Source organism: Helianthus annuus, chromosome 1, assembly GCF_002127325.2.
Source record: "Helianthus annuus cultivar XRQ/B chromosome 1, HanXRQr2.0-SUNRISE, whole genome shotgun sequence".
In the NCBI taxonomy this organism is placed as follows: Eukaryota; Viridiplantae; Streptophyta; class Magnoliopsida; order Asterales; family Asteraceae; genus Helianthus; species Helianthus annuus.
Window position 1 is genome coordinate 32,163,373 of NC_035433.2, and position 18,244 is coordinate 32,181,616.

An 18,244-nucleotide genomic window follows, 5' to 3' on the forward strand; every position below is an offset into this window, starting at 1 on the left:
TGAAGGAATGGAAGGAAGGATAAAGGAATTAGAGCAAGGAACCGATGGAATTTGGAGATTCCATAAGAAAAGAATTTGGGTATCTAAGCAAGGAGATTTAAGAAATAAAATTTTAGAAGAAGCTCATAAATCTAGGCATACCACGCAACCTGGAAACAATAAGATGTACCAAGATTTAAGAAATAATTTTTGGTGGATAGGGATGAAAAGGACATAGCTAGATGTGTATCTAAGTGTCTGACCTGTTCGCAAGTTAAAGCAGAACACCAGAAACCTTCAGGGTTACTCCAACAGTTAGAAATGCCTGTATGGAAATGAGAACTAATAACAATGGATTTTGTTACCAAGTTACCTAAAACTAGGAAAGGTAATGACGCGATTTGGGTAATTGTGGATCGATTAACCAAATCAGCTCATTCAAAACCCATGAAGGAAACCCTCAGCATGGAAAGATTAGCCAAATTATACGTAGACGAAGTAGTATCCTTACATGGAGTTCCACTCTCTATTGTATCAGATAGAGATAGTCGTTTTACTTCACATTTTTGGACAAGTTTCCAAGAAGCCATGGAGACTAGGCTGAACTTAAGCACTGCATACCATCCCCAAATAGACGGACAAAGTGAAAGGACGATCCAAACCCTGGAAGACATGCTCAGGGCACGTGTAATAGATTTTGGTGGAAACTGGGATGACCACTTACCTTTAATTGAATTCTCCTATAATAATAGTTATCATGCAAGCATTGAAGCTGCCCCGTTCGAAGTACTGTATGGACGAAAGTGTAGAACTCCAGTTTGCTGGGCAGAAATAGAAGAAAGTCAATTATCAGGTCCCGAGATTGTGCAGGAAACCACCGATAAAATAACTCAAATCAAGGAAAGACTGAAAACAGCTCGAGATCGCCAAAGGAGTTATGCAGACAATCGGCGCAAGCCGTTGGAATTTCAAGTTAGAGACAAGGTACTCTTAAAAGTTTCTCCTTGGAAAGGGGTAGTCCGCTTTGGTAAGAAAGGAAAGCTAAGTCCAAGGTACATAGGACCATTCCCAGTAACTCAAAGAATAGGACCAGTTGCTTATCGCCTACAACTACCAGAAGAGTTAGCCAGAGTACATGACGTATTTCATGTATCTAACCTCAAGAAATGTCTATCTGACGAGTCCCTAGTAGTACCTCTTCAGGATATAGAGGTGAATGAAAAGCTAAAATTTGTTGAGAAACCACTTCAAATAGAAGACAGAAAGGTCAAGTTTCTCAAGCACAAAAGACTAGTACTGGTCAAGGTCAAGTGGGATTCAAAAAGAGGACCTGAGTACACCTGGGAGCTGGAATCGAAAATTAAGCGAAAGTATCCTCACTTATTTCAGTAAATCTCGAGGACGAGATTTTAAATAATGTGGGGAGGATGTAAGGACCTGCAAAAATGTCCCAAAACGACTCGTAAGTAACAACCCGGACCCCTGAAACCCTAATGTGCTTGAAAAACCAAGAAAACAAGAATTTTGAGTTTCACGCAGGCCGCGTAAAACGTAAGCTTAGGCTTACGCGGGCCGCGTCAACATAAAGTTGACCGGATAAGCGTGCCGGGCCACGTGTCGCACACGTGGCAGCCCTACTCATGACACACAAGCCCTACACGTTGACTAGGTGGCCCTCGCGGGCCGCGTAAGTTCTTATTAAGGTTTACGCGGGCCGCGTAAAACCTATTTTTCTACTATAAATTTCTGGTGCATGGGACTTGCTTCTGTGCTCAAAAATTTCAATAAAAAAACGAAAGAAACTGCTCAAAATCACACTTTCACGTAGAGGAACGCTGCTACGAATACAAGGTATTAACTCAATCACTGCTACGATACAATGTCCGATCGATTGAAACCGATCTGATGGATGTTTAAGTGCTACCCAAATCAGGGCTATACTTTGTCATTCGTCGTGAGGGTTTTAATTTCGTGAGCTTATCGTAAATGTTGTATTAAGTTACTGACCTAGTTTCGTGTGCATTGTTATTTAAACTAGGTTACACGGCTAAATCAGTAGGCTAAACTCTGCACAATTAAACCTGCAATGTGAGTCATTCTCTTTTTATTAACAATGTTTTACAATACTCTAACTATTTTCAAAGTTATAATTACAGGGATTAAGTCGTGGTTATCTTAAATCACTGGCAAGTGGGGTATTGTGCACATTACTATTTTCTCACGGTTAGGTTCACCAACCTTACAGTGATAATCATCACTACTTGGGTGAAAGGACTCAATAGTGGTATGACCATCGTCACCAGGGTGTGACACGGCGCCAGATAAAAATAAGATAGTAGCCATTGTAATCGTTCTTATGCTGTAATTCATAACTAAGGTGTCGTTTTATATAACCTGAATGACTCGCCAGTATTTCCCCGCTGATAAAATATTTTTAAACATGTTTCAGGTGACCTACTGTGAATCCAGGAAAGTTCTACAGAGCACTAACAAGCTTGAAGTAGTGGCTCAATAAAACAAATAAACATGCTTTGTAAAACAAGAGATTTCCTCGTGAAATTCCCTTTACTGTAAATTATGGGGTTTGTCCCAAATTGTGAAATAAAATAATTGGGCATGTTCAGTTTAAAAGATCCTGTCAAATATTTCCGCTGCCAAATTAAATAATCAATACCACGGGTTCCTGTCCCGCGGCTCCTGGGCCGGGTAACACCGGGACGGGGGCCGTGACATAACCCCCCATATTACATTCACTATCTAACACCGAGGGTGTGGAGGTATAGCGCCCTGGGGCGCTATAGATGATGAGTTTGCGGGGGTGGCGCCCCCATACCCTCCAGCCTTAGGGTGAAATGGGTGGTCATCTTTTGAGGGTAATTTTCTACCAATAATTTGTTGTCATGTCAACTTCCCTCTCTAACTCCCCTGTTGCCTTTAATCACACGGGGTGGTTTCACCTAAACCATTTTTTAAAAAAGAAGGAAAAATGTATGATTGATTGGAAGATAGTAGGGCCAAGTATACACCCCTTTCTCTCCTCTACTGCGGTGAACACTTCCTGATTTCAAGCTTGCTGCGCGGTGAGGGAGGGGCTAGCGGTGGTGTTGCCGTGCGGTGAAAGCACACCCCGCACCCACCCCGTTCACCCTTAGTAATTGTTGTAATTTTTGCTTAGTTAATTGGCTATCGTATTTGTGTCGTTATACTTTTATTTTAAAAAAAAAATCGAGTCGGATATTTCATCAGAAGAAAACTCTATATCTTATGAGATAGAGGAAATGTATAAACTCATGGATAGGAACCAACTTGTTTGTCACTAATTTTGGGTTTAAATCTTGGATATTATAATTGAATATCTCTATTATATAATAAAGTAAATCGTTTATGGGACACATGACGTTCTATGAGGTGATCCCAATTGTTTTTTTCCGCATAAATAAATAAATATGTATAATATTTGTTAATAAGATTCAAACAAAAAATATATTATTTTAATATATGAATTTTATCTTTTTATCTTTTGTTTTTCATATTTATATTTATGTCGTCTTTACTTTATAATATGGATTAATTAAATTAAATCTTAATAAGATACATATAATATTTGTTAATAAAATTCAAAATAAAAAATATATTATTTTAATCTTTGAATTTTATCTTTTTATTTTTTTTTACTTTTTTGTTTTCCATTTATATTTATTCTGTCTTTGCTTTATATAATAGCGATTATTTAAATCAAATTATAATAAAATAAGCATAAATAACTCCCAACTTCTACTAACGTTTTAGACTTCTAATGTAAAAATATAAGTGCGAATACAAATAATAAAAAATACATAAATAATAACCTATAACAAAATAGTTTAAGTTATTACTCTAACAATCTATTATATGTAATCTTGTATAATAAAAGGTTGAGTTCATCTTAGAACTTTCAATAATTGCGAAACTTTCAGAACTCTTAAGAAATAATCATTTTATTTATACATTCCATTTCTTTCTCATATTAAATATTTGGTATGACGTGTCAAGTAATGAATTGTAGATTTTAAGAACAATATACATGTTATTTAAGATTAATATTTTTTAAAAAACATTCCTTAATCTAGTGAGTATATATACAAAACAAGAAAACAATTTTGGTCCCCTCGAAACTTTGGGGCGTATGCTATCGCACACCCTATTGTTGGTACCAAACTACCAATCACCCAATGGTCATGTGAAACTTTTAAACATTAAAACTTTAATAAATCAGTTATTGAAGCCAATTAATTGAGTTAACTATATCCTGTAATCTCAGCCATTTAAAAAAAATTATATCATGTAATCATTGTGATTAAACTATGAGTTGGCTCACCAAATGACCCCTTCACGATTATAACCACAATCCATCATTGCATTTACATGAACATTCTTATTTTCAAGAACCATCGATAACAACATGCCAAATCAGCTAAAACAAGCATCTAGACTCATCTACGCCGCCTTAGCGAATCCAATTCTCACATTTCCATAGTCGAATATAGTATGGTAACAACCCATGAAAACGTCTCCCAAGATCCTATAGCATCACCCAAATGTTACTTTATACCATAAACCGAAAATAGCAACGAGGCTATGGTTAGGATGAAATGTTAAAAAAAAAAAAAGAATGTCAGGTCGAGTTCACCCGCAAACATTTTGGCTCTATCTTCATTTAAAAAGTTTATCAATGATTAATGTGAATAATAGTTGGAAAGAAAATTCAAACGTTTGACATGATTTGTTTTAGGTAAGTTTATAAACTTGACATGTTTGAGGTATAATCCAATCCAAGTTAACCTTTTTTTCAAATAGATTGAAATTGTCACCACTGGTCTCATTGAAACCATGTGTTTAAACAACAAAATACGTAGACACGTACCATAGAGGGCCATGAGGAGGAGGAATGTCGAGTGGCATGAAGCCGCTAACACAGTTACCCTCGCGATCTTTAACAAGGTACTGCAAAAACAATCAGAAAGTCCAAAGTTGATGCACTTATAAAAGTATTTTTTTCTTTTTCAAAAATGGTTTATTTTTAAAAGACTTGATAATAAATTAGGCCGTTTTTGTTTTCAATTCCAAGTTAGTCAGTATCTAAGATAGCGGCTCCTATATCTTGAAGTACATATATCATATATTCAGTATCGCCAACTCCATGACACAAAATTCGCTATTTTGGGTATTGACTAAGCCGTAATTGAAAACAAAAAAGGCCCATTTCCCATTTGTCACCACATGTTGAAAATAACCCATTTTTGAAGCATTTCAAACAAAGCTTTACTAGTTATAACAAAATCATGTTAGAAGAATACCTCGCGTGGCGAAAGAACAAATTCTTTCCCACCGATCGTAAATGAAACATTGGGCATGGAGGCAACATTCGCACAATCAACACGCGAGACTCCCATTGTCCTCGCAGAACTATCAGAATGCTGAGTTTTATGGACTTTTTAGTTCCTATTAAAAGCGACAACAATACATGAAGCAAACACTTGGTCTCATGGTTTGTACCTCTTCAGATTTGGATTGCAGGTGACTTGCAAAGCTCTCAACTCCAATCGCGTTATTTATCTCGGTGATCACTGACTACATTTGACAACAACATAACTAAAAACATTCACCCTGGTTACTAAATTCATAATAAAGTAAAATGAAGTTCAGATAACGCATACTGTTGGGCCCGTTATCAAAGAAGTTCCTGAGTCTGCAATCGCAGAACATCCGTTTTGACAAGATCCTGCATTATGAAACCGACGTATCATATGAAATGCAACACTTAGACATGTAAAATTGGTATCAGAACAAGAAGAAGATGAGGTTTTTTTTTTTCAAATATGGAGTCTTTTCGAAAAAAGGTGTCTGTCTAATTGTCTGTCTATCATCATATGCTTTCAAAAGAATCCATTTTCGAAAAAATAAAATAAGATGGAAGAAATCGTACCAGTTGATTTGCCATTGATAAGAACATCACCCATGTCGAACTAAAACATCAAAATACAAATCATTATATCATATTAGTTGGTATTAAACTGTAAATACCTTCATTAAAACCAACCTGCCAGTAACCCTTTTGCGTGATTGGAACAAAAGTATGATCACCGATGTAATGCTCGGGGTCAACACCTCCAAAAACGATTTCACCACCTTTTTCTCCATTGACATCGCGGTTCAACCAAATTGAGAACAATGGATCTTTAACTAGACCTTGCTTGATCATATTGTCCCTATATATAATGTGGTGTTGATATTCGTTAATGAGCTATTTTAAATAGGGTGACAGGGTGATGCTAAATGTACCCTTTTCTAGTGACCCCCTCCTTTAACTTTTATATTATTGCAATTCAAACCCTTTTGTTTTTATTTTTTCATTTTTATCTTTAATTATTATTATTATTATTATTATTATTATTAGAGTAAATTACAAAAATGGTCCTTTATGTATGTCACTTATTACAAACTGTGTCCTTTGTCTTCAATAATTACAGAAAATGTACTCGATGTTTACAAACCCTTGCAAGTTATGTCCTTTAGCCATAACTCAGTTAATTTTTGTGGTTAAATTTGACCAAATAGACCCCACATGAGGGTATATTGGTCATTTTACCCTAAAGACTAAAAATATAAATTATAAAAAAAACTGATTTTTTCTCTTTTTTTAGTGGCAGTCTCTCTTTCATCTCCCATTCTGCATCTCTCTCTCTCTCTCTCTCTCTTAACACTCTATCTCCCTCTTCACACCACCATTCTAGCACCACCATAAATAACCCACCACCACCATCGCCACCACCGTCACCGCCTTTCACCATCACCGTCACCACCCACCCCACCACCATCAGAACCTTCCACCACCACCCACCCCTCTATCATCACAACCTTCCACCACCGCAACTACCTCTACAATTTCCGGCCAGATCAACCACCAACATCTCCCTCTATCGTTTCATCTCTTAAATCACCAACCTCTCCCTCTACAATTTCAACCAGCTGCAACAATTGGGTTTTTGATTTTTGAAGCTCTGAAGATGCTCAATCTCCCTATCTTTGTCAATCTAGAAAAAATTAACCAATCAATCAAAATATTTAGTAACTAGAAGAACAATTTACTAATTTAGTGTGCCGATTGTATCATCCATCCCTAGATCTACATCTAGAAAATGTGTGCTCATGAACAGTAAAACTAATTAGAATTATTATAACAGAAATATCTTTGGTAAAAGAAACCCAAGGTCATTACGGGTAATTGTTATTACATGATGGATCAGTTTGACCATTTTTTAAACTATCAGTTGTCTATTTTTTTGTTAAAACCAGTTCTGACCTGAACCAAAGTTCCCGGTAGATTTATGCCGGAAAGCGTTGAAGGCTTGAAGCGGAAGCGCCGTCGGAGACTGTTGAAGAACGGATTGCTGGTTCAGAACAGTGGTGACGTCAGCGATGGGAACAAGTCCGGTCACCGGATTAGCATGGATTATTGGATGCGACGGAGTTTGTTGAAAATTTTACGGTGAAACCGATGGTTAATGATGAATTTGTTGAGTTGGAGAATGAGATGTGATGATCTCTGTGTATTTAGGGTATAATTACTTTATTTATTATCTTTTATAATTATCTAATTTAGTATTTAGGGTAAAATTACCAATATATCTTTATGTGGGGTACATTTGGTCTGATTTAACCACAAAAGTTAACTGAGTTAGGGCTAAAGGACATAAAGTGCAAGGATTTGCAAACATCGAGTACGTTTTCTGTAATTATTGAAGACAAAGAACACAGTTTGTAATAAATGACATACATAAAGGACGACTTTTGTAATTTACTCTTATTATTATTATTATTATTATTATTATTATTATTATTATTATTATTATTATTATTATTATTATTATTATTATTAGTATTTAAAATGTTATTTTATTTAAAAAGAAACATTTTTTGGTTATTTGAAAAAAATGGTTTTCTTACGTTTTAAACCGAAGCGAGTCATTTTAGTTTTGAAGCATTTTTTTTTTTTGTTTGTTTATAACGGCTTGAACTGGATATTTGAATTTAGTTTGTATAAACAATAATACACAAAAATTTCAATGAAGCTTTGAAACCAGCCAACTTAATATAGTTTTTGGAGTTAAAAGAAGAGAAATATATTTGAGAATCACCACGTCAATTTGTAGATAATGATTCTGATTAGCCAATAACATATCATCACAATAATTAAATTTCAATTTATATCGATTATTAATTGATATTACATGCTTTGATCAAATCATTTTACTACCTAATGTGCTAGTTAACATTTTATTTTCTTTTTGCATCTTGTTACTTTTAATAAATAAAAGTTGTTAATTATATTAGAAAAATAATTTAATATAATAATAATACTAATAAAATAGAAATAGAAAGATGAAAAAAAACTAAAATACGAAATAAATTAAAAATATAAAATCAAATGTTTTTTTCTAAAAAAAGTTCTGAAACTTTTTTATTGTTTAAAAAAATATCTTTTTATTAATTTGTAATGATATTTTATAGAAACATAATAAAATACTAGTTAGAGAAAAAGTTTTCAAAAACAATATTTTTTTTTTTTTTTTGTTTTTTGAACGGCAAAAAAAACAATATTTGAATTGTATAAAGAGGTGAAATTTAACAATTTTTAAACTGTATTTTTAGAAAGAGAGTATATGTCACTCATCACTCAGCGAGCATTTTTTAGTTACTAAAGTGAATTTTCTAGCAGTGAAAACAAACATACCATACTGGGGTAGCATTTCCTACCGAAATCTCCTTGAATCCAAGTCCAAGTATGCCGTCGAACTTTCCAGACATAAATGTCACTCCAGGCTCAATGGTCGCCTCCATGAACTCCTGATCATAGATCAAATCCATCAACTCGTTAACGATATTGAATCCTAAAGTGCAACATGAGAAGAATGATCATGTTCACCTGTTCTTTAATTACCAAATTACCAACTGTGACATCATCTTTGCTAAAGAATCCAGATATTGATCCACTACCGTATCCAATTGCAGCAAATTTCCCTGTATTTACGAAAAAAAAAAAAAAAAAACATTGTGTCGTATGCTTGTATAATGAGTGTCAAATGAATGGTGAAAGCGGTACCGATTTCGTTTAGGTCAAAACGGGTTAACTAAATGGGTTCACCCGTTATATATATATTTGTGTATAAGTAGAGTGTACAACTAAATAACCCAAAGACCATGCGTAGAGGTTTGGGTGAATAATGCCCCACCCTTGGGTATTGTCCGTCACGTGTCGTCATAGTTAGCAAAGGGGCGTTTTTCTAAAATGGGTGTAGTTATGATGTGGGCATTATGTTAAAAGAGGTGTAAAGAATTAAATAAATAAAAAAATTGATTGACTAAAGGAGAAGAGGGTTACATGTGATTGGGCCAAAATGGGGCTTTGGCATTGTTTTTAAAACGCCTGGAACAAAAAAAAACCAAAAAAAAGGCCAAGGGGGCCATGACCGGGGCGTGCTTTAGCGTTTTCGGGCAAAAAAAGCCCCAAAATCCACACACTACGGGTGGCCTAAGGGTGCACGGGGCGTTCTTCGGGGAGTGGTTCGGTGAGCCTAGTCACCGATCGGGAACACCGCCGCCATCCAAGTGGGGGACCCGAATCGGTGATAGGTTTCGGTGTGGAGTCACCGCTTGAGTTTGGCACGATTGTCGAAAAAGGACCGTTGTCAAACGGTCAAAATTTAAAAAAAAAATCAATTTTCTTTAATAATATAAATATAAACCAACCTAAATCAAATTTTTTTTACCACACTCACCATTCTCAAACTCACACCACCACTCTCAAACTCACAAATCTTTCAAATACAACACAAAATGGATTCCAAGTTTCCGTTTCTTTCTACCCTACCCGACTTTCCCGACGATGGAGATGCATCGTCAAGCGATACTAGCTTAATTTTCTTCCAAAATCTCATCCAACAAGCGGAGCTACTAGACACGGCATCGTCTAGTAAAAAAAAAGTTGTCCGTCGAGATCGTGAGGGAGGCCATGAGACACTCATGACCGATTATTTTGTTGAAAATCCAAAATTTAATGACGATACTTTTCGTCACAGATTTCGTATGTCCAAGTCTTTGTTCCTAAAAATTGTTAGTGACGTGGAAGCGTATGACGAGTGGTTTAAAGAAGGCTTAGACGGGAGAATGAAGAAAAGTTTCACGTCGTTGCAAAAGGTTACTTCGGCGATTAAACAACTTGCAACCGGTAACCCACCAGACGAGGGGGACGAGTATTTAAATATGTCTGAAAGGACCTCTCGTGAGTGCCTTAAATATTTCTGCGAGACGGTCTGTAAAAGGTATGCCGGTGAATTCCTACGTAGACCAACGAGCCACGACGTTGCGCTATTGTATCAGGCTCATGAGGAGAGGCATCACCTACCTGGTATGTTGGGTAGTCTGGATTGTACACACTTCGTCTGGAGAATGTGCCCCACAGAATTGCGTGGACAATACATGAGAGGCGATCATCAATACCCGACGGTTATGTTAGAAGCGGTGGCGTCTCAAGATTTGTGGATTTGGCATGCTTTTTGTGGCCCGGCGGGTTCACAAAACGACATCAACGTGCTGCAACAATCTCCATTATTTCTTGCTCAACGAAACGGAACGGCGCCAAATTGTCCATTTCAAGTGAACAACCACTTATACAAACGCGGGTATTATCTTACTGATGGGATCTACCCTACCTGGTCCGTGTTTGTGAAGTCTTTTCCATATCCTCACGACCCGAATGAAAAAAAGTTCAAGAGGCAACACGAGGCCGCAAGAAAAGATGTGGAACGGGCGTTTGGTGTGTTAAAGGCGAAGTGGGGAATACTAAATCGTCCATTGCGTTCGAAAACGGTGAGAAAGATAAGGTCCATCGTGTATACGTGCCTTATTTTACACAACATGATTATAAAAGACGACGGAAGGGCGATAGCACCGGTACATATTCAAGATCCTCCAGTCGAACCCCTCTTCGATGATACAGCTTATACGGAGCTCATTGACGAAGACACGCATTGGAGACTAAAACACGATCTCGTTGAGCATCTCGGAAGTTTAGATCTGCCTCACCTTGAAGTTGATTCGGACGACGAGTAGTTTGTTTTTTATATTTTTCTAGTTTGAATGTAATTTTTATTTTTCTAGTTTGAATGTATTTTTTTTTTAATTTAATGAAATGTCTTTTATTTAATTTTTATTAATATTTTTTTAATTTGTAAACATGCATAATTTTACAAAAAAAAAAAAAAAAAAAAAAAAAAAAAAACCCAACTCCCCTAAGAGGGGAGTGCCGCCATCAAAATGGGGTGTTAGGAGAGTTTAAGAGGGGAGTTGACGTGACACTAGTTGATTGGTTGGGCGTAAGAGAGGGGACTCACCTCTTAGGTGAGTGCCCCTTACACCCTAAGGGTGTAAGGGGCACTCCCCTAAGAGGGGAGTCCCCTCTCTTACGCATAACCAATCCTCGTGTGCCACGTCAACTCCCCTCTTAAACTCCCTAACACTCTAAATTGATGGCGACACTCCCCTCTTAGATAACTTGGTTTTTATTAAAAAAAAAAAAAGATTTTTTTCATTGGACGCCCCCTCCCTCTCTCTTCCGTGACTTCCCACCGATGTTGGTCCCCGATCTTGGTCCCCGAATGAATGGCGGCACCACCCCTAAGAGGTGGAGGAGGTCCCCGCAAGGGGTCACCGAGAACGCCCCTGCACCCTAAGTAAATAAGAATTACAGATATCTAACTTATTCCGTGAAAAATGGGTCATGATTGTCATGTGTAGTTTTTTTAATAAATATTAAATGCATTATAGATGATCTAAGGGTGAGAGGGGCGTCTTCGGGGAGGGCAATCGGGGAGTGGTTTCGCCGGATCGGGGGGTGCCGCCATTGATGCGGTGGGTGAAATCGGGGAAGAGAGAGGAGGGAGGGTAGGTGGCGGCTCACCGATGAGAGGGGAAGAGAGAGAGAGGAGAGAGGAGAGAGGGGACCAATCAGGTATTTTCTTTTTTTTTTTTTTTTTTTTTTTTAAAAAAACCAATTCACCTAATAGGGGAGTGGCGCCATCAAATGGGGGTGTTAGGGGAGTTTAAGAGGGGAGTTGACGTGGCACACGGGGATTGGTTTGGCGTAAGAGAGGGCACTCACCTATTAGGTGTGCACCCCCTTCACCCTAATAACAACATCACTAAAACTATGACCAATTTTCTAAGTAAAAGGTTTTAGGATCTACATTGTATGAATTATTTCATTTTTTTTTTCTGACATGTTTATTTTTATATAAATTTTTTTTATCTATTGGAACAGTTTCAGATAATAAACAAAAGACAAAACTACCATCCACCTATTTTATAAGTAGATCAAAAAATTGTGATCAGTTACTACTAGAAAACTTTTTTTTTCTCTTATAACTTTAAAAATATAGCAGTTTTAGTACTTGTAAAATAACTTTAAAAAAACTTAATGTTTTTTATTTAATGTAATGGTTTTTAATTTAAAAAAGTTAGAAATTAATTAAAAAAAATTGAAAATTAATTAATTGAGTAATGATGAGGTAGTGGCTTTATGACGACGGGCTCTAGTGACATAACACCCCATAAAGCCCCTGTGTGACGTGGCACGACACGTGTCACATAACGCCCACAAAAGGGCTTTATGACTATTGATGACCTTATAGTGAAACCAAAAAGAAAAATACATTTGACTGCCAATATAATTTGTAGTGAACGGTAATTGACTAACCATTTCCCTTGTATGTGTTTGACATTTTTGAACTGTATTTTGGATGAACATAGCAAGACATCTACATAAAAATATATCAAACCGATAAGTTTTTGTCGTACGATAAATTAAGGTGACAGCTCAATACGCGTGTATAAACTAACCGAGAAGAAACATTCTGAGGACGGCACCCATAGATTAGAGCTACCAGTGTCATAAACTACAGTGAACTTTTGAGGTGGGGTGCCAATGCCAATCTCACCATAATACTGAGTGTCCATGTAGTTCTTTAACAACACGATATCTGACCCGTTAGGATTATTTTCATCACGCACCTTCAAGGAATAACTCGGCACGGAGCGTGACATAACATGGCTCTCGTGATTCGGTTCCAGTTTTTTTAGTTTGATTCTGATGTATCCTTTAGTTGAATCAGAAAGGATCAAGGGAGGATACAAAAATGATGAACAAATGAGGAAAATTGCAATTGTTTTGTGATAATGTCCCATTTTGACCTGCCATTATTTTCATATAAAAAAACTTAGTTAATAGTTGATCTAAACATATTTAGCATTTTTTCTGGGGTTGGTATGATATAAATGTAATATTTTTTATGATATAGCTTTAACTCCTGTTTTATTTATTTATTTATCATACAAAATTAAAATACTATAAGGCTGAGTTGTAAAAAAAGTACAAGAGTGAATGGAACACTTCATGTGAACCAAAAGTAGGGAGTGCCACCTCATTTGAACCAAAATCCTAAGGGACGTTCTAAAATCAGGTTCATGAACCAAAATCCCATCTCATTTTGTTTGCGACGTTTGCTCCCAAACCCCGTCCTAGCTAAACGAAATCCTTGTTTGTCTAATTTGGAACTTGGACGTATATATGAAAAAAAAAAAATAGTTAAAACTTTTGCTAATTATATTTTTCAAATCAAATCTAGCATTTATTATTGCTTCCACATATTTTTTTTCTTTCTTTTTTTATTTCAATAAAAAAATTCAATGTAAAATGAATATTTACAATGAGACAGAAATTCAAAATGCAAAATGCAAAATTTAATGTGTGACTAAAATCAAATTAACTACATTCAATGTCAAAAAACATAAACCTAAGGAAATATATAAAAAAAAAAAAACAATTTCCCATACCGTATAAAAAAGATAATCATATATAGTGTGTGTGTGAGAGAAGGTTGGTTTACGCAGTTTTCTACTTTACATTGGTTTTGAACATCCCTCATCAACATTAATCTATAAAATTTAATAGTGTTTCTTTAAATATAGATAATTTTTAACAATTCATTTTAAATAAAAGCAAATAAAAAGTTGTTTCATACAACTGAAAAAATTTATACACAACTCAATGAGCAATCCTCTTAACTGCGATTTAAATACATGTTTTTTTATATCAAAATCATTGAAATCCATATTAAAACATGATTCGAATAACCAATGAACAAATTTGATATAATTAAAAAACTTTGAAGTATAAAAAAAATTAGGAAGAAGGACTTACAAATCAGTTGTTGAAACTCAGCTAAAATTTTAGAGAGAAATACAAAGGGAATTTAATCATATATGTGTATAGCTTGTTTATATATATGGAGCCCACATGATTTTAAGGGTAAATTATATTTTTCGTCCTTTATGTTTGTACAGGGTTGCAATAGATAACTTTCAACTTCAATAATTACAATCATAGTCCTTTATTTGAAAAATTCATTACACTCTACGTCCTTTGGCCCTAACCAGGTTATCATTGTCAGTTAAATATCCCATGTGCATTGCACATGAAGGTACTTTAGTCATTTTAGAAGTATCTTTAACAAAAATAAAAGAGTAAATTACAAGTTTTGTCCTTTACGTTTACACCAAATTGCAGGCGCTGTCCTTTAGCGCAAAAGTTAACGAGTTTTGTCCTTAACGTTTCAAAATCCTGCATGTTATGTCCTTTAGCCCTAACTCAGTCAGATTTTTTGGTTAAATATATGGTCATGTGCCTTGCACACGAGGGTATTCTTGTCATTTCATCTTTCGAGGGGCTATTAAGTAAATAACTTATATATGGGGGTTAATTATATAAAAAATAAAAAGAAAAAATAAAGTATAAATAAAAAACCTGCTACTCTCTCTCTCTTCTCTCTCTCTATGTCACAGGTTCTCCCCCCCCCCCTCTCTCTCTAAAAAAACTCCGTTCTCTCTCTCTAAAATACCTCACCTCTACAACCACCACCATAAGCATCCATCTACAACCACCACCGTCGTTCATAAACAAAACCCCCAAATCACCACCCTCAAATCACCAACCACCACTGCACGAATCTGAGACCGGAGACAGCGACACAGGTCTGTGATCGGAGCTGGTGCAGCTGTCGCTGAGCAGTGTGGCGACGTTGTCGTTCGTTTCGTTATTGTAGTTTGTGAGGGTTTATCGGTTGAGGAGGTTCTTGTTCTTTGATAAGCTTTGTGATGAGAGTGAGATTGTGAGGAAGGGGTATACGGATCAACTTACTGTATGAGATTTGTTTGTTATGATTGGTTGAATTTTGTGTGTTTTGTTGTGAATTGATGAGGATGTGTTATATGCAGGATTTTAAATTCTACTTGAGATTGTTCGGATAAAAAATCCAGTTTTATATTATAATCCTGCGAAGCCAATTACTTGAAATTTGGGGAGTCTGCCACCTAACCTTGTCAGCGAATTGATCGGTGCATTTTCGATACAGAATGTTTTATATTAATTATAATAAAAATGCATCGCTATTAGAGTAAAATATATTACTTTAGTCGAGTTTTATATTTTAGAGGTTATGAGTTCAAAATGAGTTAAAAGGGTTTAATTAATTGAAAAAGTAATGAAGCATTATGGATTTAAATAAGTGCTATGATAAGAATAGGAATTTAAGAATTCAAAATATATGAATTAATATGCTTTCGTTGAATTTGCAGGAACCAATCTATGGATTAATTTGAGCAAAGCAATAATGGAGTTTGAACTTGCAAATTATTTATTTCTAGAAAATGAGAATAACATTGAATAAAGTCATTTGGCTTGGATTAAAAGGAAAGAAATAAAAACAACAGTAGCAACTCACGAAAGAAACAAGGAAAAGAAATTTATAGTTGGCTTGGGCTTTGTACTGTTACACCAAAAGATAATCAGTGGGCCAAGGATGGATTGAGAACATGTTTTACTAGTTGGGCTTCTAACCGACCTATCATGACATCTTTTGAGGGGAATATATTGACGGCTTAAGGGACGCAAGAGGAGGAGGATTCATACGCAGCCGTCATACGAAAAGCAGAGGAACGAATTGGACATTACTTTCAAGCATACTTTTCATCCATTCAAGCCACTTGCACATGATGTTCAACCAACTCGGGATGACAACTGACGCGGTATAAAGACTACCATGCGCGGCTAAGCGTCTCGTGACTTCCACCAGATGAACGTTTACACGGTTTGATATAATTTTCTATTTTTCTGATTCTTGTAAACTGGTACAGCTTGACCACTTGTGTTGAATTATTGGTAAACGTTTCCTGTGTTTGAATTACTTGTCATTTATTAAGCGTATTGGCAACTTTCTTGCGTTGTTAGCGGGTTGGTAAATTGGTGGGTAATTGATATAATCAAACGGGTTATTAGGTTGCATAGTGAATCTTAAAAACTATCCCTATTAACTAATCAAATTCATTAATTCCAAGGCCATGTCTATGTGGTGTTTTGAATCAGAAAACGGATTTTTATATTAAAACGGGTATTCGGGATTCCGGGTGGAGGTTACTTCTTCTTAATATTGATAACACTTTTCGTGACAAATTGTGTTTTCTTTTAAATCTACAAACAAACCCCCAATTTAGATAATTGAGTTTTAATTAATTTCTTTAACGCTAACCACAAATTCCCCGTGGATACGATACCCTACTTACGCTATCTATGTAGTTTAATTAGGTTTTTGCATGACCCTTACGACAGTCATCAAAATGGCGCCGTTGCCGGGGAATTAGTGCGCTTAGTGTTAGTTAGTTAGTTAGTTGTTCTTGTTTTAAAAAAAAATCTAAAAAAAAACCCAAAAATATTTTTTTTTGTTTTATCTGGTTTGTTCGTGATTTACGTGGGTAGTTGAGCTGTGTTGTGCAGGATGACAGATCTTTCTATATTTTGCGGCCCTTCTACATGCAAGTTGTGCGGGGAACCACTTCACCCGTGTATCAGTTGCCACGAGGCCCGATTTAGACGGGAAAAAGCGAAATTGGAAGAACCACTGATGCCTTGCTATGAGAATCCTTTCCATTCACCATATTTCTATAATTCTGATACAACGGTGAAAGGTGGTTGTTACTCTAACGGATGGGATCGGGACGAGGATGCTTATTATGAGCCAAGGACGGATGGACGATGTTTCTTTTGTGGTCGTGATCATACTTACGATTATGATGATGTGTGCGCGGTGTATTTGGAAAATCCAAAGTATTGGAATAAAAAAATGATGGATGCGTACATCTCAAGACCGTATCAGGGATACCGACAGTATCATCCCGAGGAATATTCTGAGCCCGAGGGTGTCTATACTTATCAGACCGAGGAGGAGAAAAAGCTTGCTACGTTGGAAGTGATTTTGTCCAAACTCGAGCAGTATTTATCAGCACCCAACCTTTCCGATGAAGATCGAATCAGCTTTCTAGTTTCCAAGTGTCAAAAGTTAAAGATGAAGATAGAATTAGAAGAGCGTCTTTCACCATTACCTGATGATATTAGAGATTATTCTCACATGGAGGAGGAGGTTGTGGAGGATAATACCACACCAATGAATCCTTTATCTGATGAAGAGTCACTGGTGGATCAGATGGTGTGTGAGGATGATGAGGCAGAGCAGTCTGATGAGATGAATGTGTGTACTGAACCTCTTCCCATATCAATCATTCCAATTAACAAGTGTGCGGAAGAGGGTTCGAGGAAGAAGATGAATAGGGCGAAGCTACAAGACATCAGTGTATATCTCATGAAGTGGATCAGCCAAACCCGCAGGTGCTTTCTAAACATGCCAATTATGCTGACGAGCTTATGGAGATGGCATGTAAAATTCCGGGCATTCATTGGAAATACAAGGGGTAAATGTGCATTGAAACCACCGTAGCGCATATCAGGTACGATCTGGCTGAAGATCTAAAACTTAGCGCTCTCGGGAGGCAGCCCGAGGATGTAGAGTATTGTATTTTTGTTTTGTTTTGTGTTGCGTGTGTGTTCTTGCAGGTTTTAATTATCTTCACGGATGCGTTTACCCAAGTGTGGGGAAGTCTGAGGAGGTGACGATCACTTTTGTCCATACTCAATCTCCATTTGGACGAAAGTGATTCGAATAATTTCAAGTCAAGTGTCCCGTGTTGAATGCAGCCGCGAATGAAATGCTATACGGTTGCGGTGGAATAAGGCTCGGAGGATTCAACCGATTAAAAATCAGGGGAGTTTGTTCCATTTATC

At 36.4% G+C, this 18,244-nt stretch overlaps 1 protein-coding gene across 1 annotated transcript; it reads right to left on the minus strand.

The window, feature by feature from the left end:
- Positions 1-4,291: 4,291 nt before the first annotated feature.
- On the minus strand, positions 4,292-14,317 carry LOC110936437 (aspartic proteinase A2). Its single transcript, XM_035990310.1, has 12 exons — positions 14,276-14,317; positions 12,916-13,266; positions 12,773-12,833; positions 8,945-9,039; positions 8,753-8,865; positions 6,059-6,227; positions 5,945-5,984; positions 5,676-5,740; positions 5,515-5,589; positions 5,316-5,435; positions 4,883-4,962; positions 4,292-4,540 (listed from the first exon to the last, which is right to left on the minus strand). Exons 2-12 carry the CDS (start codon positions 13,258-13,260, stop codon positions 4,456-4,458), a joined length of 1,248 nt encoding a protein of 415 aa, XP_035846203.1. The 5' UTR covers positions 13,261-13,266; positions 14,276-14,317; the 3' UTR covers positions 4,292-4,455.
- Between the last annotated feature and the right edge of the window lie 3,927 nt (positions 14,318-18,244).

What these genes read in the sequence shown, in the direction of transcription:
- LOC110936437 (XM_035990310.1), bottom strand. Translation starts at nt 13,260, where the DNA reads ATGGGACATTATCACAAAACAATTGCAATTTTCCTCATTTGTTCATCA. An exon ending in AAACACATACAAGGGAAATG is followed by an intron (nt 9,040 to 12,772) that starts GTTAGTCAATTA and finishes TCGTAAATACAG; the next exon opens with GGAAATTTGCTGCAATTGGA. An exon ending in CGCAAAAGGGTTACTGGCAG is followed by an intron (nt 5,985 to 6,058) that starts GTTGGTTTTAAT and finishes TTGATGTTTTAG; the next exon opens with TTCGACATGGGTGATGTTCT.